Consider the following 24,260-nt stretch of genomic DNA (forward strand, 5'->3'; position numbering starts at 1 on the left):
AGATAGGAAGATCCAAATAGCCTTTGCCACCTACAGGCATTCAGGTCCCTTGAGAAACACTGTAAAGCATATTCAGAAAATGGGTACTAGGTGCCCCCAAGGCATAAAGTTCTCATATGCCCATACACGCCCAAAAGATAGGTCATGGCAGTAATTCTATCTCATAACCATACATTTTGCTACGAGTTAAACTGAGTAGAAGACAGAGCATCACATAGATGAAGAGTAGCCAAGCAGCGTGTACCTTCCCCTCACATACACATCACATAATGATTGTGATGGTAAAAACACAAAACTTTAAGCTCACTGAGAAGCTTATCAGCATCAAATGGTTCAAATGGCTCTAAGCACTATGGAACTTAACAGCTAAGGTCATCAGTCTCTTATCAGTATCCATTATAGTTACTGTCATGGTAAAAGTACAAAAATTCTACCTCACAGAAAAGCTCATCGGTATCCATTCTTCCTGTGCACCATTTGATTATAGAACAGGAAAGGAGGAAATATTAGTGGTACATGAAGTCCTGTCAGAACATGCAGTAAGGTGGACTTGCAAAGTGCAGAACTAGATATAGATGTGTAATGCAATTCAGTATCAGTTTGAATCAAACTTCCATCATTGCAACTCATTTCTTCCACGCTAATTTCTACAAAATCACAATGCGAAAAGGTAATGAGAACTGTGCAGTTATTAAATTTCAATCACTTTCTGCCATGTTTCCTAAATATGCTGTATCATTGTGTAAAAGCTACAGTATTGGATATTACTTGATAATATTTTGTGATTGTCTTCTAGTCTAACCTTCAATGGAAAAGATAGTAAAGAGAAAGCATTTATTTCTAATATGTATTGGAATTGATTATACATCCTAATCTCCTCTCCACTGTCTCTGTCCATCTCGCCTTCCCTGTTTCTTTGTCTATCTCCTTGTCTCCCCCCCTTCCCCCATGCATGTCCATCACCTCCTCCCCCCCCCTTTCTGTCCATCTTCCCCTCCTCTCCTCTCTCCATCCCCTTCTCTCTCCCAACCCATCACCTCTTCCCCTCTTTCTCTGTCCATCTTTTCCTCCCCCCTCTTTATATTCATATCCTCCTTCCCATGTTTTTTGCCATTTCCTCCCACCCCATTTTCCATCTCCTCTTCCCCCTCTCTCTGACTTGTTTATAGTTATTGCAAATTCCGATTCTGTAATAGTATTCTACTCATAAACCATACCTGTTTGCTAACAATGTTTCACTATTTGTGTGTGTGTGTGTGTGTGTGTGTGTGTGTGTGTGTGTGTGTGTGTGTGTGTGAGAGAGAGAGAGAGAGAGAGAGACTGTGTTTTACACTGTTCCACTGTTGAGCCAGAGCTGAGGACGACGCAGATCTATCCTGCAATACCATTCAGATGAGATGTTGATTTCTCGTAGGGTGGTCTGGGTAGTGCAACCTGACCCACCTCATTGTGTTCTACGGCCTTCCATGAACCATTTGCACACACCTGTTGCATTGCCAAAACACTTTGTCCTACAGCAGCAGCAATTTCCTGGATGGATGCTTTACATTTCTCATGCCAATAATGTGCCCTCTTTCAAACTCACTGAATTGATGGTACGATTTGCACATCCATCTGCGAGGCATCCTGCATGTCTGCTTAGGTCACATTGATCCATTACCTTTGGTTTATAGTGACAAAGAGAGCTGCAGGCACTTTTTACTGGTAGGTAGTGTTGCGCTGTGATGTCGATGTTGACCTTGGACCTGAGGTCCGACGTGGTTCACATGCTAATCATTTCTGCAGAACATACTAATGCACATGAGTTTAAATATTGGTTTGTTCAAGACCATTCATCTCCAGAATTTCTTGAGCAATATATATACATAATTAGAGAGAAAGAGAAAGAGAGAGAGAGAGAGAGAGAGAGAGTCTATGTGTGTTTAAACATTTATTACAGTAATGCGTAAAAGTTTGAAGTAAATCAGAAAGGTAGTCAAAATTTCAATGAAATTCCTCAAAAACTTCTGGAGATGAATGGTCTTGAACAAACCAATATTTAAATTCATGTTAAGAAAAAACTAGGGATAGGATGTTCACATTCACAGGACATGTACATTAGTATGTTCTGCAGAAATGATTAGCATCTGAACCATGTCTGGGTGCAGGACCAAGGACAACATCGACATCACAGTGCAACACCACCTACCAGTAAAAAGTGCCTGCAGCTCTCTTTGTCACTATAAACCAAAGGTAATGGATCAATGTGACCTGAGCAGACATGCAGGATGCCTCGCAGATGGATGTGCAAACCGAGCCATCAATTCAGTGAGTTTGTAAGAGGTCGGATTATTGGCATGAGAAATGTAATGCGTCCATCCAGGAAATTGCTGCTGCTGCTGCTGCAGGACTAGTGTTTTGGCAGTGCAACAGGTGTGCGCAAAATGGTTCAAGGAAGGCCGTAGAACACAATGAGATGGGTCAGATTGCACTACCCAGACCACACTATGAGAAATCAACACCTCATCAGAATGGTATTGCAGGGTAGATCTGCATCCTCCTCAGCTCTGGCTCAACTGTGGAGCAGTGTAACACATTGTATACAACGGGGGTGACAGTCTGTCACCGTTTATTATGGCATGGATTGTGTGTGGGTCATCCACTTCTCCATCTACCTTTGATGAATGAGTAGAAACAAGCTAGGTGGCAATAGTGTATGGAATAACATCATTGGAGACAGGAAAGGCATCAGATAATGCTTTCAGATGAATCTAGGTTCTCTTTATTTGAAAACGGAGGCTGCATTTTGGTGTCAACTCAAGGCCTTATGGTGTGGGGTGCTATTGGTACAACCACAAATCACACCCTGCCCGTGTCCAGGGCACTGTGACGAGTGTGACCTATGTGAATGACATACTGCGACCCATAGTCATACCCTTTCTGCACAACACCCCGACGGGCATTTTTCAGCAATACAATGCATGACCACATGTTGCTGTCTGAACACTTGCTTTCTTCATGTCACAAGACGTCAGACATTTACCCTGGCCCGCCAGATCACCAGACGTGTAGCCAATTGAAAATGTGTCAGTGTGCAAAACAGTGGAAACAATGTGTGTGGTGCTATGACCCAATGGAAACAATGTGTGCGGTGCTATGACCCAATACCAACAACCACAGATGAACTTTGGAGACAGGTGAATGCAGTGAGGATGGCTCTACCACAGGACCCCATTTGCACTTGTACGTGTCGATGCTATCACGCATGGAACAATTCAACAGGGCCCACGGCAGACCCTGCGCTTACTAGGCAACATGACACAGACTGAACCGAGGTGACTGAAATGCTCATCATTTCTGCAGAATATATTAATGTATAGGTCCTGTGAATATGAAGGTTCTATCTCTAGTCATTCAAGGTGTTCTATTCATCTTTTCTTCTTTCTGGACATAAGTGTACATTTTTATAATGCTTCCCCTTTTATTGAATATATATTACTTATATACCAGAATGTGTATAAAAACACAAGAGTATTTGAAGGCAATGTTATGTCAAAATTTCAAAGGAATGCCTGAAGAACTTTTGGAGATTTCAGATTTTGATGAAATGAACATCTATGTCTGTACTTATATAGACACTATAAATGTTACTAATCGCAAATCTCCGAAAGTTTTGGACTGAATGGTTTGAAATTTTGACAAAACATTGCATTTGAATATTTGTCTGTTTTTATATACCTATTTTTAAAAATATGCAATGCATAATTTTTCATTAATTTATTAATAGGGAAATACTGTTACAAAAAAATCTCAAAAAGTTACAAACGCACCCCCCCCCCCACCCCCCCCTCACAGAAATAAGAACTTTTGGAGGTATACAATTGTTAACAAACAAACATTTACATATTTATTTATATACATAGTTTCACAGATAATCTCCAAATGGTCTAATGGATTTGTCTGATAATTTGGTAATATTAGGGCTTGAGGTCCTGCTACATTACACTGATATATGTTTCACCTGTTTTTTGTGTTGTTAAGCAAATGGAGATTGGACGTTAAGTTACATTTCAGTGCTGAAATACTGGCATGCAGTTCTCATTAAGCAAGGGTTTCTTGATGTACTAAGAAGCTGTCTCCCATATATCATACAAGAAATTACAGAACCAATAATGGAGCAACTCAAAGGTAAACCAACACCTTGAATAAATTAGACTTACTTATTAATAATCCTATGGACATTTTGTGGTGCCAATGTTCTGCTGACTGGTGAAGAGACCCTGGAAGAAACTGGAGACAAAAAAGTGAATTTTGTATAATATCTGCAATTGAAACTAACTAGTCACAGAATTTAAGCATTCAAAACACAACACATACTCTCATATGGAAGAATAGTAACACAGAGGAACACACATTACTGAAATTAATTGTATACTTGAGGTGGATTCAAATCAACCCTAAAATAATGAGGGTTCAGAACTGTAATTGATACGTGACAAATTAATATGGTCCGTGTTTTCACCATATGCAATCAGACCCTGGGTTTGTTTCTGGGAATCTCTTACAACGCAGTTAGTATATGAGTTTACAAGATAACTGTAGAGGTTCCTCATGAGTGGTGCAAATAGAGAGCAACCAATGATATCCAAAACATGTTCAATGAACATCATAAATAAAGTTTCCAGACTGATTTTTTCCTGATTAGCGGTGCACGCGCAGACCGGTCTCATCACCTGCGTCTGGAGCGAAAACATCACGAGTGCAGGGAGCATCTGTTTCGAAACGTCGCCGAGAAATCGGAGCATCGAAAATGCAACGCCTCTTGGAGCAGCAATGTTCGATCAAATTTTGTGTAAAACTGAATAAGACTGGTACAGAAATGTTCAAAATGATTCAAGAAGCTTATAAAGAATACACCATGTCTTGTGCCATGATTTTCATGCAACACAAGTCGTTCAAAGATGGCTACGAAGACTTGGAAGACGATGAGCCCTCTGCAAGTCCTTCAATGAGCAGAACTGACGAAAATTTGCACAAAGTGCATCAAATTTTAAACAGTGACCAATGTCTCAGCATAAGATGAAGTGGGTTTGAATCACTAACTGTGTTTCAGCTAGTGACAGATCTAATGATGTCAAAATTGTGTGTGAAACTTGTCCCTGAAGTGCTCTCAAATGAACAGAAAGAATGGTGCCTTGCTGTTTCGTTGGAAAAGCTTGAAAGTTTACAAACTGAACCTTTTGGACAAAGCGGTCACTGGGGATGAGACATGGGTCTTCAAATATGGTCCAGAGTCGAAGAGACAAAGCTTGGAGTGACATACCTCCGCATCACTTAGGTCAAAGAACGTCCGCATGAGCAAGACACGTGTGAAAAGCATGCTCATTGATCCACAAAGAGTTTGTGCCTGCCAGATAGACTGTCAATGGTCAGTATTTCACTGGAGTGGTTCGCCGTTGATCGAGTCCACCGAGTCTACCCAGAGAAGAAAGACGACTGGGTGCTCCACCTTGACAGTGTGACCGTTCACTACTGCTTTGCTGTCACTGGAGTTCTGACCTGGTTCAACATGGCAACACTGCTATATACACCCTGTAGCCCCGACCTTGCCCCCGGTGACTTCCTTTTGTTCCCCCGGATGAAGAAAGACCTGAAAGGGAAGCGGTTTGACAGAGTTGCAGTGGTCCGAAAGGCTTCGACAAGAGTTTTGAACAGCATTCCAGATAAAGATATCCAGGGAGCTTACCAGCAGTGGAAATCTCGTTGGCAGTGGTGTGTGGATTCTCTAGGCACCTATTTTGAAGAATTTTAGTCCGATGTGTGAAAGCATTCAATAAGTTTTGTGTTCTGAGACCAGTCTTGAAACTTTACTTACACACTCTAAATAAGATAAATGTGCAGGCCAAGCAAGTCAGGATGCCTGACATTCTTCAAAGAAAGTTTGCAAATTCTCCACTACACTGCAAAAGGCTTTTTCTACCAGAATATGACTTGTGGAATAGCCTGAAGGACGTGAAATACCTTAAGACTCTCAAACGGCACTGCTGTAGCAGTTGCTGCTGATACTGTTATCAATGTCTAGAGGTCACTATAAGGTATTCTGTCTAATGATATCTTTAATCATCACATCTTGCTTTCATCTATTGTGACAATCAACAATTCAACCTTCCTGAGCCATATTTGCTTACACACACACACACACACACACACACACACACACACACACACACACGCACGCACTAGGAGTTTGGATTCATTTGGCCTGTTCTTCATGGATGTTGCATATTACAATAATAGGATTTGTGATCACATGCTCATTGCTACACACGGAAATTCAATCCCATGGTGTAGAAAGGTACAAAGTAAAAGGATAGTAAGGAAGCTTGAGCATGTTAACGTTACCAATGGAACTTATTTATGTACACATTATTGTGACAACATAAACAATGCAAAAAGACCACAAATTCATAATTCCCATGTTATTATCATTAATGTTTTCTTTATTAATGATTTATGATTATTCTATTTGGATATAATGATCAAATGATATGATTGTAGATAACTTTCATGATCCTAAGAACTGGAGCATCCACGACTTAATGGATACCATGAATGAACAGTGTATGCTGATAGGGGAAGTTACATTTGATTCTATTTCCAGGCTTGATGCTGGTTTTTGGACAGTCATTTTTCAGCCACATTAAAGCGCTTACCTTATATTGGCACCAGCAGCTCACAATTCTACATAACAGAAATAATCAATTGAAGCAAAAAAGTCTAGTAAACATTGGTTCTAAAACACTTACCTTAAGATCTGTGAGAACTTCTTCATCTTTGATATTGTGAAACAAACCTCTTCTACTGCATGCTCTTTGCTATCCGTGTTTTGAGAAGCGGTAGTATGGACACATACAAAAAACATGTCTTACCAGCTATGAGCATTTGTTCAGTAGAAGAGATAAGTTTCACAGTAGCGAAGATGAGCAAGTGCTCATAGCTCTTTAGAGCCCATGTTCACCGAACATTTTTTTCTTGTATTAGTCCACACTACCGCCTCTCCAAACACGGAAAGCAAAGAGCTTGTAGTAGAAGAGATTTGTTTCACAGTATAGATGATGAAGACATGATCATACCTCTGAAGGTATGCATTTTACAGCCCTTGGTTCTTAGACTTTTTTGCTTTGAATAATCATCCCTGTCATATCTCTGAAAATTGACCATTCCTCCTGGTACACCATGTGGAGTAACTTTTGTGAGGAACATTTCACAGTGGCTCAAATTATTTGTGAGATCCAAAACACACCAGACCACAATGTTAGATGTTCATCAGAAATGATATTCTGCACGGGCATGTTTGTCAACCACATGTCACAGAATGTGTCTCTAATGTAGTCTTCACCAATGACAGCTCATAGCCACGTGCATTTTCAAGAATTGTAGACCAGAGTTTTATCTCTTTGTGTTGTAAATTTTATAATTTAGCAGACAGTTTATGTTTAACACAATAGTGTTGGCTCTGTGAACTACATACCTACTTATGACTCATATACTGGTAAAGCAGAAAAAAATCTTTTCCATCATAATCAATAAATTTCACAAAAGGTGGACAAACATACGAAAAACTGAATGACACTGACATTAAAATAATCTTATAAAAAGGTTATTTCATTCCATGCAGTTCTGTTCTAGACAGTACAAATTTCTGACAATAACAGTAAAATGTGGGGGAATGGCATTATGTACACCAAAATGTTTGCAGTTTTTGGGCATTCATATTGGAAAGAACTTACAATGAAAATAATGAATTGTATATTTCGTATGTAACTGTTGATATGATAAAAATCTCAGAAAATTTGTTTACTCTTTCTATTTCCATTTATTAACATTGGTATGGAATATAAACTATCTCCACCATTCATGATTTATATACGTAACTTGTAGGTGACCCTGGTGAGAGCATATGGAGTTTTAAAATCTTATTTGTGTTTTGAAGATGTGTGTGTGTGTGTGTGTGTGTGTGTGTGTGTGTGTGTGTGTGTGTGAGAGAGAGAGAGAGAGAGAGAGAGAGAGAGAGAGAGAGAGAGAGAGACTGGGGGGAGGGGGGGACATCAAACTCAGATCCAACATTCAGTGAAACCCCACTTTTACACTTTTCAAGGATCTTAAAAAAAAAAAAAAAAGGTGTAAAATGCAGGAAAATGCAACATGTGGGAAATAACATTTTAAGCTGTAGAAATTCCTTATAGGATACCCCCTTGCACTTATGTGTGATATATGTATATAACAGGCATTAAAAGACTTGTTAGGGACTTGTTTATTATCGAATAAAGGTTTATTATCAAATAAAAACCGCTGATGTAACTGGAACTCATAACTGTCTGGGAAGTAGGAACATTTGACTCAATTTTATGTCATGATTGATGTTTTTGAAAGCCTGTAGCTGTCATCCATTATTTAAATAATGAAATACTGCACTAGTGCAGTATCATCCTTAGCATGATGCACTTCGAGAATTTTTTCTCACTGTGAAGTGCAAATATGTAAATAAGTATTTTGTGTGGTGTTTGTGTATGTGTTATTCTGTGTCTCTTGCAATGTAGTAATCTTTTTGAGGTTATCAGTGACTGTGCCTCATCAGTTATGCAGAAAACCACACACACACACACACACGCACGAACTATCACTAACATTTTTTGTTTGCGTATCATCACAAAAAATTTGTATTTAAATACTGCACTTGACAACGAGTATAAATTCTCAAAACATGTTTTACTCAGCATGAAGAAGATACGTAATTGGCGCTGTGTTTAAACTAAAAACATCTGAGCAACGCAAAATGAATGACGGTGTCAACTAGCACTCCAAGTGGCCATACGCCGAAACATATCAAATATGGTTCGACAAAGGTGTCATGATGATCACAACAGTCACAAAACTGCATTTGTGCAGTAGAGACGATTTGGAAATGGTTGTGATTGGTCATGATATCTTTATTCGAACGAACCTAGTTACTCACATCAGCCACCATGCCAAGTAGAGCTTGGAAGTGGTGGGAGATATGGCACGAATTGTTCCAACTTTTACATGTTTACCAGTTCAAATCAGCTGAGTAGAGTGCCCTAGTGTTAAGAAACTTAACAACGTAATATTTGTAAACACTACTGGATGACTAACATCATGTCAGCGTCATTTTTTCTACACAAACATTATTTTTCCAATGCGTAAATTGCGGGAAAGTATAAATATGTTGATGCAAAATCAGGTGTAAATTAACATGGTGGGCATAGGAAATTTGACAGGACCAATAAAAAATGTCGTAAACGGCAGAAAAACGTTAATTACGTGAACGTAAAAGTGGGATTATACTGTAGTTTAGTCCTCTTGAATATCACAATAGGGTAGCCACTGAGCTTTAACTCCCCTTCCAATGGCTGTGTCAAATTCCATGATTCCACAAGGCATTACAGAGAGATTTGGAATTTAATCTATGCCTTGTGCTTAGGATAGTGATCAAGAATGTCATAGTCCCACCACATCAACCCCTGCCAACCAAATAACAGTGGTGTTAATTTCTTCCTCCCACCAGGATTGGACCTCGTTACCTCCAAGTCAAAAACTATTGCATGAGTAAGAATTAGCAGTCTCATCTACAGAGGCGGGTATTTCTCCAATGAATACAGCTGTTGTCAGACAAAACGAGAAAACAAATACATTTTGGCTGGCAAATTATTCTACTTCCTACTCTGAATAGATAATCTCTGTTGTCTCTCTCTCTCTCTCTCTCTCTCTCTCTCTCTCTCTCTCTCTCTCTCTCTGTGTGTGTGTGTGTGTGTGTGTGTGTGTAAGAGAGAGAGAGAGAGAGAGAGAGAGAGAGAGAGAGAGAGAGAGAGAGAGCGACAGAGAGAGAGAGAGAGAGAGAGAGAGAGAGAGAGAGAGAGAGAGAGAGAACATATGGACATGTTCAGTTAATCTCTTTAAATGTAATTTAAAACATATCTTGTAAATGGTCATCACGCAGTAATATTTTCACTGAGAAAATGTACTATTTTTTAACGTAGTTGGCATGTTCCATACTGTACCAGTATATTACAAACATTGAACAACTAACTGACCTTCAATATCTCTTGTCTTCTCCCACTCGTCCTCTTCATCACTCCAGGAGCCTGCACAGCTATCCGAGGTGGAACTATTATAGTAAGAACGTGAGTTTACATATTTCAACACAAGATTTTTGAGTATGCAGTCAGATGGTTTTTCCAGGAGACTCTGCAATAAAAATTAAGAGCTAGAGACACTATATGAATTAAATTATACTACATTTAGGGCTGGAACTGAATTGAAGAAACAATATTTGTTGGCTCAACATCGAACTTTATACTCAAATTCTGTATCTATTATTGAGCAGGAATAGTGTTAAATGGTTGAGAGAAGTAGAGGATGTAAGCTTCCCCTGTTTTGGCAATGCTGACACAGTGTCTTTCTTTCTTTTATAGTGAATCACCAAGAAACTGAATCACATTCATACTCCTAGCTTTTAGTTCATATTCATCGCACTTTCACATTATTCATCTCAAATACCACAAACTACTACTGAACTATAAATACAATGGTATTACCTACATCATTAAATTTAAGCAACAAAATACATGAAATACCCCAAGTGCCTCCCTATGCCATGTCCACTCAAGAAGTGAAGTTGCAATTCTTAGCAGATATCTGGACTCATTGTTAAGAAAAACTGTTGTATAGTAACTATTGGTTTCAACTATTTCAAATTTAATTTATAATAATCATCATATTATTTTAGATGTGAGAATGACTATGGTATCCTCATATGTTGTAGGCCTGTACAGAATATAAATACATGAGGGTTTCATTCACTAAAATCTTATCATCATCATCATGGTTATTATTATTTTTTGCAAAAGAGGTGATATATACAAGGAGGTACCGAAAAAAACTGGAATAACAGTGCCATGGGCAGAGCTGGTGTAGTACGCATTTCTGCCACTAGACATGTATAGGGTAAGTCATTGCCAGTTCAGTGCCACCTGTGTTGTCGACCTGGCTTGTTCTGTTCATATGCAGTGGTTGTTTTTGCTGGCGTATTGTTTTTGTTTCATTTTTTATGATGGCAAGTTTAAGTGAACAACATGCAGCTGTGAAATCTTGTTTTCTACTTAGTAAAAATGCTGCTGAAACTGTTTTAATGTTGGAAACAGCTTACCAAGATGACTCTGTGGGAAAAACACAAGTGTACAAATGGTTTGCTTGAGTTAAAAATGGCAATGTGTTGATTGATGACAAACCTCGTTCTGAACGTCCATCAACTGCCCGAATCAAATCCCCCAGGTCAGACCGTCAATCAAACCTTTTATTTGGAAGTTTTAAGAAAATTGCGTGACAGTGTTAATCAAAAATGAACCGATTTGTGGCAGACTGAAGACGAGTTCTTCCTACACAATGCATCTGCACAGATCGTTGTCTCTGCTACACAGCTTTTTGCTAAAAATGATATGGTTCTACTGCCTCACACACATTACTTGCCTGACTTAGCTCCATGTGACTTTTTCTTATTTCCATGCATGAAATGAGGCATGACAGGACATCGGTTTGATAATACTGAGGAAGTCAATATGAAAACAAAGGAGGAGCTGTCAGCCATTTCTAAAGACGACTACAAAAAATGTTTCCAACACTGGAAGCACTGGCGGGACAAATGTATTAATTGTAATGGACAGTATTTTGAAGCAGAAAAGGCTATTTTGTAAGCAATTTGAAAATATACAGCATTTAAAAAACAACTTTTTTTTGGGGTACCCCCTTAACATCATAAGTGATGCTGTAAATGTACACTGTGGAGGAATACAATGATTTATAATGATTATTCAAAGAAAGTTTCTTTTGCCAGTCAAAATAAAATTTAAAACGTGTATTCTCAGCTATTGCACACACACACACACACACACACACACACACACACACACACACACACACACACCTCACTTAAAAATAGAAAACAATTACTAGCATCATAACAAACATCCTTGTCTACAATAAACAGGTATTGGTTTTTACAACATGAAAATATCTATTGTCCTTGACAGTTATCAGTGTAATTACGTAAATTATAAGCAAGCAAAAGTAGATAAACAGTAGATGTATCTGGATAGCAAATTTATTATTAGAGGTTGGTTGGTTGGTTTTGGGGAAGGAGACCAAGACAGCGAGGTCATCGGTCTCATCGGATTAGGGAAGGACGGGGAAGGAAGTCGGCCGTGCCCTTTGAAATGAACCATCCCTGCATTTGCCTGGAGCGATTTAGGGAAATCACGGAAAACCTAATCAGGATGGCCGGACGCGGGATTGAGCCGTCGTCCTCCCGAATGCGAGTCCAGTGTCTAACCACTGCGCCAACTCGTTTGGTTATTATTAGAGTGCATGACAATGTGGCTGCTAGTACATGCACTCTTATTTCTATGAGAATAGTGTGTTTAAAATAAACAATATTTTTTTAGAAAACTTAGTAGATGGACAACATATGACCACAAGCAGTTCCCCATCATAGTTTATTAAAATACCTGAGCCTTCCTTAAAATTTAAAAGAAATATGATTAAATATGTAGCCAAAATTGAAAAAATATGATCCAGAGTAGTGTGGCTGATTGATAACATACTGAAAAAGGTTGAACTAACCATTTTAACTCTCATTAAAATATCCTAGCTAGTAACTTAAACAATTGTCTGGACAACACAGAAAAAAATTGAAATTATCAATCATTTTGATTGTGTCTGTAGCACTGACGTCTGATTGCAATCAACCACATGTGATTCTTGGCTTAAGAACGAGATTTACATTGGATTCTTTTATAGGTAATTGACAGTGTTGATTGATGGACCTGACAAAGGTCACTGGACTTGTTAGCAAAAACTGTATTTTATGTTAGAGTAGTACTTGTGCACTCTCTGGTCTGCATCATGAAATCTATGGGACAGAATACAAATCAACTTTGAAGGGTCATTTTTAAAACTGAAGTAAAAGGTGGCTGTCAACACTTCACTGAACGATCCTTGTTATGTAAATACACTGCCTATTATCGCCACACACCTGACACCACCATTAACATCATAACAAAGATCCTGACCTTCAAGAGAACAGGAATTGTGATTGGCAGTGGCCCATAATTCGTCTCTCAGTTGTTTCAGCATGTCTGTCAGTGTAATGGCAGCCAGCACCACCTGTCCGTTTGAGGCTGAATATATTGTCTGTGCCTTGAAGCATCATAAGGGGTAGGAAAAACCAATGGGGCAGACCTTGTGTCTTTCCTAAGCACTTACTGGACCACAACTGTAAATAGCCACAGCTGAACCAAGTTATGTCACGAGCCTTAACCCCCCCCCCCCCACAACTTTTTAAGTTGCTGCAGCCAATTCTTGGACTCCGAATATAACAGTCACCAGCGAATCATATCAATGGTCTACCTATGCGGGATGCACTATTGGGCAGAATCTGAATTGCATGCTGGTCACAGCAGTTTCTAAAAGAAGAACCCATATATTTGCTGTAGCAGCCAATCTACAACAATTGCTGTGATATGAGAACAAGTGACACTCCAGGTTTTCCTATCAACCACTATGCCAAGCCTCAATCAGTTAGGTGAAAGCTGTTCTTGGATAATGGTTTCTTTTGTTTGCCATCATATTTGTTTTGGCATTTGCCTCTAAATCTTGGCAGCACTGATGGGTAGTCTTACCCCCAAGGTACATGTATCACGGTAATGAAGTTCTTAACCATGTGCCTATGTGACATATGGCCTATCAAACTACTACTCTCAGTGCTGCACATAACTAAGTCAATAACACGCAAACAAGTATGAGAAAGGTCTCTTCTAATCAGAATATATTTACTAGGCACTGTCTTTATTATACTGTAAGTTTATAGATAAGTCACTATGATGTCTAAAGTTCACTCACAGAACTTCAACTTTTACACACGTATACCCACTAACTCCACTCAAGTTACCTGTTGCTTTATTGATTCAGTCCTATTACCATAAAATATTACCTGTTGTCTCATTTCATAGAAAACTAATGTGCATGGACAATTATTAATGTTCATGCCTACTTTCTGCACTCAGATGTATTACTGGGCACACTGCACTCATTTGCAACTCACTTCTCCAGGCTTCCTCCTACTAACAGCTGCACACCAATTCAGCAGGTGCCAAACTGCTCCTACAGCTGGATGAAAGAGCAGCCCAGCAATACCTATGTGCTCCATTTTGGCAGATACGTAAGTGAAAAATGCAATATGTAGAAACTGTATCAAAATCTGTAACCTTACAACTATCACAGGACCACAGATATGACACACGAGTGTCATGGCCCAACAACCTACATATTCCCAGCTGGCCAATGTCAGCCACAGACAGTGCATTGCCCATCTGATGCCACAGATGCACTCCTTATTCCCATTTCTACAAACCATAGGGTTACCTTTGCCCATTGCCATTGCTGCCACTACCATGACAGACCTACAAAACATAGATCACACCACTGAAGCCAACACTGATATTCCTCCACATCAAACTGGCCACCACTGTGACCAGCAGCATTTTCATCGCACTACGAGGTCCCTTGTCTAGTGGGCTGTAAACATTGCTGAAATGTATGGCACAGGATCACCATAACTGTGGCCAGCAGTGGCAGCCGACCCCCAATGCCGCAATTAAAGCCACCACCGCCAACGGTGCCTAACCACTGATATAATTGAAATGAATACCACAGCTCTTAAACCATGTCTACTGATGCAACACCAACAGTCACAGTCAACATGCTACCAGTGATGCTGATAGCAACAGTTACAACACCAAGAATTGTGGGATCACCATCATCTCCTTCCGAGGGTGTTATTAAGCAAGTAAAACTCCAAGCCAGTATATGAGACATTAAAAACATTATATCTGTCTGTGTCTCTATTCTTTTGTTTTGCAGTTTGGCCAGAGACATTGGAAGTAGGATAATTTGTCATTTCATTAGCATATATTTTCAGCTTGATTTCAGAGGCATATTCATAAAATATTACTGACTTTTAATTAGCTCATGGTTATTTTCCTGCTTTCTTATAAAACTGTCTGTCTTGTGTTGTGGTGATACAAGCTGTTTGGGATTAATTTTAACCACTAAACACTGCTTGTGACTATAATTTTTTGTGATATTTGATGGAAGTAGTTTCGACGTAGTTACTGGGTTATTGACAAAGGTATTGTTGCATATATATTTATTTACATGCACATTATTTTAATACAAATGTCTGTTTCCTGTGTTTTTTGTGCTGTACTTATTTTTACAGCTGCACTTCTTACAGTTGTAGCAAATAAAGCAGAGAAAACGAGAGGTCTCATGGCCTCATTCTATTTTTTGCTGTTATATAAAATTCTCCAGGTCACTTTAATTTCCCAAATACTGTGCTGTTCCTACTCCAAACAGTATGGTCATGTGAACAATGTATGCAGAAGTCTGGCATGGAACTCAACGACTCTACCTTACAATATCTCTCCCACATGTCCCCATAATAATTACAAAACTGAACTAAGGAGGGTAAAGTGGAGAGAGAGAGAGAGAGAGAGAGAGAGAGAGAGAGAGAGAGAGAGAGAGAGAGAGTGCACTAAAGTTAGTAAAATAGCAGAAGCTAATGCAGCATTTCATATGCTGGTTATCTGTCCCAATTTTTACAATTTATGAGGTAGTCAAACGAAGCTTATGAATTTTCTTATCATACTCATGAAATGTGTTTATAATATAATGTGTTTTTTGTATTTAGCAGCCTTTCTTTAAGTTTATAAATGGTGTACAATATAAAGTAGTTTGTAATAAATATGTCTTTAGGAAGCAAATATTGAGTGTGCAAAGAAATTTTAAGCTTGCAGCCAGTTGTCGTCAACTACACTTCAAGATATTTCAACCAGGAACCTGCCAGTTATGCTCAGCTGAGCCATCAAAGATTTGTGAAGATGTCCTTTGTTCTGCAATATACAGCACACTGTGAGTATTTCGCACATGTCAAGATCACACTACCCAGTGGCAGCACACTCACTGATGGGACTGCTGAACTCAGCTGTCACCAGCATTGCTGCTCACTGCAGCCATCGATGCACTCTGTCGTCTTTGATTACGGCAAATCATGGAGATGGTAGACAACTAGTAATCACTCTCATGGCTCATCAGATTTTCTGCCATACGTATTTAAACAGCTTCTTTAATAATGGAGCCCCAAAAAGATGTTGCTGTGGCCAATATTATTGTTTTATCATTCTTCATTAGATGTCTTGATGAAAGCAACCAGTTTTTGAAATTATAATATAACTGGCTTGGGGGCGGGGGTGGGGGGAACTACTCACCAAGCAGTGGCAGGAGAAAACACATATTAAAGTTAGTTGAAGAAATGTGCAAGCTTTCAGAGCCAATGGCTCCCTCTTCTGGCAGAAGGGTTGATGGGGAAGAAAGAGGGATGAAGGAAAATGATTGGTGAGGTTTAGGAAATGGGGAGAGTTACCAAGAACCCTGCGTCGGCAGAGGCTTACCGGACGTATTAGAAGGAAAGACTGACTGTTGGGGATTGCATAAGATGAAATATGAAAACCTGAGAGCTTAAAGATGGAAGATAGGGTAATATGCAAGACACAGATTACAGACAAAACACCAAGCAAGGATATGAAACTTCGTGGCAGATTAAAACTGTGTGCCGGACCAAGACTCGAACTCGGGACCTTTGCCTTTCACGGGCAAGTGCTCTACCTACTGAGCTACCCAAGCACGACTCACGCCCCGTCCTCACGGCTCTACTTCTGCCAGTACCTAGTCTCCTACCTTCCAAACCTCCACCAAGCAAGAGTTAACAAGAATGGAAAGTTAAGTGCACTGCACGCAGTAGATATGTGTGCGGGGATTGGGGAAAAGTAGACAGATCAGAAAATAAAAGACACCGAAAACTGAAAGGGAGTGAAGAAAGGAATAGTTACTAAAAAGAAATAATGCTAAGATCAAAGAAATTAACAAGACCAGGTGGGTGGTGAAAACCAAGGACATGTTGTAATGCCATTTCCCATCCGTGTAAATCTGAGAAAATAGTGCCGGGGAGGGGGGGGGGGGGTGAGGGGGGGGGGGTGAGGGGAGGGGGGGATCCGGATGCAACATTCGGTGAAGCTGGCACCAAGGTCAAGACTGTCATGTTGCAGAACATGCTTCGCAACAGGATATTATGTGGTACCAGTATACACCCTATTTCTATGCCCATTCATCCTAGCTGATAACTTGGTTAGTCATATCAGTGTAGAAGGCTGAACAGTGTTTTCGTAACAGCTGGTACATGACATGTATTGTTCCACAGGAGGCTCTCCCTTTGATAGTATATGTTTTGCCAGTTACATGGCTATTATAGATGGTGGTTGTGTTGGTGGTGATGGTAGTGGTGACAGGAGAGGGCATAGGACATTTCTTGCCTAGAGATGGTCACAGGGATAGGAGCCATAGGCTAGGGAAATGGGTGCAGAAGGAAAACAGGGTCTGACCAGGATATTGTGGAGATTGGGAGGAGGAGGAGGAGGAGGAGGAGGAGGGAGAGGGGTGGGGGGACAAAAAGCTATTCTAGGCGTGGTGAGAAAAGTGTCAGACAAAATGAACCTCATTTCGGGGCATGATTTTAGCAAGTCATAGCCCTATCAAAGTAGCTGATTAACACATTCAAGACCAGTGTAGTATTGAGTGACATGAGGCTTTTTGGAGGGATCAGCTGTACCAGGACTGGATGTGATGTCCTGGGAAATCTGCTTTTGAATTGGAAGGTGGAGTAATTACATCCAGCAAAGGCTGAAGTGAGAATGGTTGTGTTGCATTAAAGAATCTGCATCTGAACCCAGCCACTGCATGTCTATTGGAGATACAATGTTCGACAACAGCAGAGTAGCTCGGTTACAAAAGGCAAGTGTAGTATTGATGTTTGATGTAGTGTTCTTCCACAGTGCACATGATCCAGCTTATATAATCCATACCATATTGACAAGGTGTTCTGTAAATTCCATTCTTCCACAACAGAAAATACTCATTCACTAAATAAAGCAGGTCGGCTATCTTAGACGGTGGGCAGAAAACCACTTTCACCTGAAAATTACAGAGGATTCTTGCTATTTGAAATGAAATATTTCCAACAAATGTAAGAAATGGTAGAGATGTTGCCAACATGCTCTCCTCTTGATTACTTCCTGGCCCTTGGTTGTAACTGACAGTGAGTGCCCTGTTAATCTGCCAAGCAGAATATCCATTTTCCTCGAACACTGTCTTTAGGCTTGTAAGCTCTGTAGGCAAACTATCTGCATCTGGAACTGTGAGAACTCTTGCGTACTGGTGTTTTAAGCACTCTCATAGTTTGTGCTGGGTTATGAAAACTTGACAATTATCAATATAAACCAGTATGAGAGAGTGGATGATAAACTGAAAGCCCCAAAGAGCCAGCATTCTTCTGTCTAACCAAAACATCCAGGAAAGACAGACAATAATCTTTCTCTAATTCCACAGTGAACCAGATGTTCTATAAATGGAGTTTGTAACGAAACAAGCGCTGTATCGTTTGTGAGATACAGAGGCGAGCAGGTGTGCTGGGACTTACCCCGGTTCACTGTTAGTAGCGCCACGTCACCATAACGCATTTGTGTGTAGCGCAAAAGTATTGCACCATAATTAAGAATAAAATTAAAAGTTAAAATGGTTTTTTCAAACTTTGTCAGCATATATTTTAATGTAATAATGTTTTAAATGTCAAGTCTTAGAGTGGTTAGATCAATAGTTTTCCTAAATACATCGTTTTAAGAGAAAAATAAGTGGTGCTAAGTAATAAGGCTAGAAAGCTAGAAATTGGTCATAATGTGCAGAAGTATGTCAAAATTAACTGGTGCAAGTCTCAACATGATAAAATAAAAATTGTAATCAGAATCTACGCTTTTAAGAAAAACTGAAGGTGCTAGATATTAGACTTAGAATCTAAAAATTTGTGTGATGTTTCAGTTCAACCTAAAAATAATAACTATGTGACCACATCAAGTTACCTCTAATAGTTTTTGAATAATTTAATGAATACTAAAATTGGAACTAAAACATCCTTAATTGTAGTAGATTAAGTAACCGTAATTTTAATGCTAGAAATTTTTGGTTACAGCATATGATAAAAACTATTAAATAATAGAGCTATAACAAGTTTTGGGACTGTAATGTTAATAACAACCAATACAAGGTCTCTTTAAGTTATAGTTCAGATGCCGGATTGCGCGCTGCCTCGGATGATGTTAGAGACGGGCTTTTGCAAAAAGCAAGCTTTCAGTAATAACAGATGTGAACTTGCGAGGACTGTACACTGTCCTGGATCGCTTAGATTTTTGCTAAGTAACTGTTAGTGTGCCGTCCGTAATATTTACAAATCTGCATGGCAAGTGGTGACAATTATCTTCCATTTGGTCGCGAGCATTTATTTTGAGTATCAAAGTCAGGGCGAAAGACAATTTGGTAGGAACTTGTAACAACGTTCCCTGCTTTATTTCTTCATTGATCGTCCTCGGTGTTGATGTATTGGCTGAAAAAATAGGGGGTGGAAGTGCAGTACTGTCTACTGTAAATTATGTAGCTGACAGATACATATTTGTGTTTCACTGTTGTTTACTTTTACTTTTCACCCCCCCCCCCCCCCCATATACACATTTAATAAGGCCAGTGCACTATTGTTTAACTTTTGATAAGCTTCATTAATATGTTGCGGATGAACATCGACATACTGCTACAATAGTTTCCCGTTGAACATTTACGAGCAGTAAAAGCCTAAGCACATAGTTCACATTTCTTGAAGAATAAAAAGGTATGTATGGAGCACACACTGTCATTGTTTTAACACATGGTCTAACTGTGTAACACTTATTTCACAGTTATGCTGAAGCATTGTTGTTGTTCTAATTGACACAGATTTCTCATCTCTAAATCGGCTGTGGACTGACTGTCTCAGGACCAAAAATTGGGCCCTTATATGTTCTCACAATAATAGGTACTGAAACAACACATTGTTTGAAGTTAAATTTACAGAAATAACAATTAAAACTTAACTCGTTCGATTAACTGAACACATTGAAAAATTGGTTCTTTTTAACAGTTTCTTCTACCACAAGAGTTAGGCCGAATTATTTGTTTAAATGATGAAATTAACAGATGTTGTTACACACCAATACTGTTGACAAAACTGTCAATTACTTTGGAATTAATTAAGGGCTCACTTTGCTAACATGTTTTTGAATAGAGCCAAATAGATACTTTAAGATTACTAGTATGTCGTCTTCCAAATGTTTACAATTATTACAGAATTTATATTTGTTTATAAGTCAACAATAGAATTTAAGTTACAAAACAATTACTGATTTCGCCCTATAATGGAAAGTATTAACTATGAATAGACAAAATAAATTAGAAAATCAATTACATACATAAAACTACGCTGGACAAGAATGTGGACGTGTAGACTGGGAACTATGTTCAGTATGTTCTCCATCACTTTCTGGCTGACCACAAAAATAGTTGCCAGGCTCTCGTAAAATACCGGTGAACCACCGAAGTTATTTCTACTCGCTGCCCCACAATCTGAGCTGCTCTCCTTTAATTTATTTTCTCCAGGAAATCATACTATGAAAGTATCATACGTATACCTCCAAAGTACAGTTTTTTAATAATCACTGATTCAAGTGCTGTCTCCTCTAAGTTCTCCATAAAAAGATTGGCTAACAGGTGAAACAGAGGGCTACTCATGGTGATGCTGTCAGTTTCTTCAAAATATTCATGGTTGAACATAAAACAGGACAAGGAAAGAGCGTACTGAAGCAAAACAGTGATGTCTGCCTGAGACTTATTGCCGACTAGTGCTGAAGAATTTGCGAGAAGACCTTCATAAAAAGAGATACTACATTAAAGCTAACTAAATGGTCCAAAATATTTAGATGGAGGGCATGCCATCCACTGATATATGATGTGAGCATTTGGCCGACAATGGTCTCAACAAGGAAGCAAGATGTTTGACTAAGTCGTCAGGAAGCTCATACAGTCTTGGTAGTACATAATCATAACGTTTTAACCTCTTGATCTCTTGACGAAATGAGGAAGAATTCATGACTGCAGAAGTCTATCATTTGCAAATGTCCTGTTGGATTGTAATCAAACTTCATATAGGTATAATCGCTTGGTATACAATACATCTCATCAGCATACGAACTATGAGTTAACAGAACTCTTTCATTACCTTTATAGCCCTTCAGCACTACTAGGTCACAATCACGCATCAGATATGCAGCAGTACTGTTATGTTATAGCTTGTTTAATGATAAGATGTAAAGTCTACTACCAAGGAGACCACAAGGCAACTGGATTTTTGTAATTTACATGCTTCTGGTACATGAAGTATGGGATTCAAATGCCAATCTGTCAAGGCAGTTGAGTGCAACTCAAATATTCTCAAGAAAATCGATTTTGAGGTTTCTCGAGCAAGTTTAATTCACTGAAGTTCATACGATTCTTCGACGGGCTGCATGGCTCAATTGGTAGTGCATGAAATTGGTAATCACTGGATCGCTGTGTTTCACCCTCATTTTGTCCCCCCCCCCCCCCCCCCCCAAATAGCAGTAGCTACATCAGTCAAGATACCTGTATCATTTAAACAAAGTCATCAAATATATGCTAGTTGACAAATATCCATCATTTTTATGAAAAATGAACATCGTCTTATTGCTAATTACATATTGCATAGCTACTCTCATCAGTGACGATGGTTTAACTCTTCATAAAGTGAACAAGCGAAGGCACCTAATAGTAAAATATATATTTGATAAATTTTATGTTCAAATGACATCGGCATTCAAACTGAGTGAAGGGGAATAAATAAATAAATAAATAAAGATTGAAACAAGACTGCAACCATCAACTATTAGTCTCAAGCAGTACCAATTTAGCCATGTGACCTGTCGAAAAATCGGTGTAACTTTGGTGAATTACAGCTGCTCAGAAAACTTGTAAGCCAATTTTCTCGAGAATTTTTGATAGTTGCATCAAACTACTTTGGTGTATTGGTATTTTTCTGAACTTCAGGTACCATAAACATAAAAAAATTACAAAAATCTGATGGCGGTGTGGTCTCCTTGTAAGTGGCTCGGTATTATGTCCAATCAACCAATGTCTCCTTTTTGTCAAGTTGTATCATAAACTTCTTTTCTCCGCAGTTCAATTCAGTAATTTTTCGTCAGTTATACAATCTATTTGTCAAATTGCTGACATTCTACTGTAGCACCATAATTCAAGAGATCCTATTCTCTTCAAGTTTGTACTGTTTGTCATCCACATTTCACTTCCACCACTGCTACACTCCAAAACAAATCCGTCATGACAGACTTCCTAACACTTAATTTATATTTGCTGTAAACAAGTCCTTTTTCTCCCTGCCCCCCCCCCCCTCCTTCCCAGCATTTTGTACACATTGTACTTTGACCACCCTGTTTTGATGTAAAGACAGCAGAAATAATCTACTACTTTTAGTGTCTTATTTCTGATATATACTTCAGCAGAGCCTGATTTGATTTGATGAAATTCTGTTATCCTAGTTTTACTCTAGTTCATGATTGTATAGTAACCTTTCTTCACAAAACTATTGTTTCCTTTCAATTGATCTTCCAAGTACATTCCAGATTTAGCTTAGGTTTTTTTCTGCTGCTTGCTCAATATATGGTTTGAATGACCTAGGGATTGGCTACAGCCCTTTGTTGCTTCCTTGTCAACTACTGCTTCCTTTTCATGCCCTTCAACTCTTATAACGGTAGTCTGGCTTCTGTTACAGTTTTGGATATCCTTTAGCTCCCTTTATTTTATCCCTGTTACCTTAAGAATGTCAAAAGAGTGTATTTCAGACTGGGAAGTCTCACTTTGAAGTCACTAACAGCAACAATTCTTGGATAGAAGTCCTGTTGTCAGGTAGCAGACTGAACTAGTCATATTCCAAATTTTCATAGTTACAACACAACGCACTCATCTGGCAAAGGTGCAACAATTTTTTTTTTTTTTTTTTTTTTTAAATTCATCTCAGAGATCCAATACTTACGTACATTAAATACAGTAAAAAAATTATCTCCCATCATACCGACAACAGGTGGATCTTTCTCATCCTGGTGCCTGAGTGACAACTACTTTCTACCTTTCACAAAATTATCTGTTTTTCTCTCTTACAATTCCAAAAGCAATTATTAATGTTTTCATTTTTAAATGTGTGTATTGGCAGTACTGAAATGCCACCTCCTGAATGTGTGAACTGGCCAGTGACTCTACCCCAATGTAATTTTGCAGAACAGAAGAAGCTACATCTTGTACTGGACAGATCTGTTCATGATGTCTCAGGAGGAATGGTCAGTATTCAGGGATATGATAGGAACAATCAAAATTAATTAAAGCAAAAAAGTCAAGTAAACATGGGCTCTAAAACACATAGGCTATCTTACATACTATGAGCATTTCTTCACCTTCAATACTGTGAAACAAATCTCTTCTACTGCAAGCTCTTCTCTTTCCATATTTTGGGAGGAAGAAGTAAGGACTAAAACAAGGAAAAAATGTCCAGATGGGCTCTAAAGTGCATACCTCAAGAGCTATGAGCACTTGTTCACCTTCGCTACTGTGAAACATCTCTTCTATTGAACATGTGCCCGTAGCTCTTAAGGTACGCATTTTACAGCCCATGTTTACTGGACATTTTTTTCTTGTATTGGTCCTTACTATTTCCTCCCAAAAATATGGAAAGCAAAGAGCTTGAAGTAGAAGGGATTTGTTTCACAGTATCCAAAATGAAGAAATCCTCATAGTTCTTAAGGTAAGTATTTCAGAGCCCATATTTACTAGACTTCTGTTGCTTTGAATGATTATTCCTATGATATTCCTGAATATTGATCATTCCTTTGAGACAAAATAAAGCTGTGCTCATAGTACTTAAGGTAAGCATTCTAAAGCCTATTTTTATTAGACTTTTTTGCTTCAAATTATTGTTCCTGTCATATTCCTCAATACTGGCCATTCCTCCTGGGACACCTTATATTTTTAGGCAATAATTACTTTGAACTGCATTAAACAAAACATACTTGAATTTACTGCCTTTCACTACAAACAGATATAGACCCTTCATTTAAAGTGATAATACAAAATCATTCCACGGGAGCACCCAATTT

The 24,260-nt window shown here is 38.8% G+C and overlaps 1 protein-coding gene across 4 annotated transcripts in view; it reads right to left on the reverse strand.

The window, feature by feature from the left end:
- The window catches only part of LOC126481030 (FHF complex subunit HOOK interacting protein 2A-like), a 198,528-nt gene that overhangs the window by 58,535 nt on the left and 115,733 nt on the right, over positions 1-24,260 (reverse strand). For all 4 annotated transcript variants that reach the window (XM_050104505.1, XM_050104504.1, XM_050104503.1 and 1 more), the window contains 2 exons: positions 10,092-10,245; positions 4,200-4,269 (listed from right to left, as the gene is read on the reverse strand). In XM_050104505.1, the coding sequence (XP_049960462.1) occupies positions 4,200-4,269; positions 10,092-10,245 (224 nt within the window). The remainder of the gene's footprint in view (positions 1-4,199; positions 4,270-10,091; positions 10,246-24,260) is intronic.

This window comes from Schistocerca serialis, chromosome 5 (assembly GCF_023864345.2).
Source record: "Schistocerca serialis cubense isolate TAMUIC-IGC-003099 chromosome 5, iqSchSeri2.2, whole genome shotgun sequence".
NCBI classification, from domain to species: Eukaryota; Metazoa; Arthropoda; class Insecta; order Orthoptera; family Acrididae; genus Schistocerca; species Schistocerca serialis.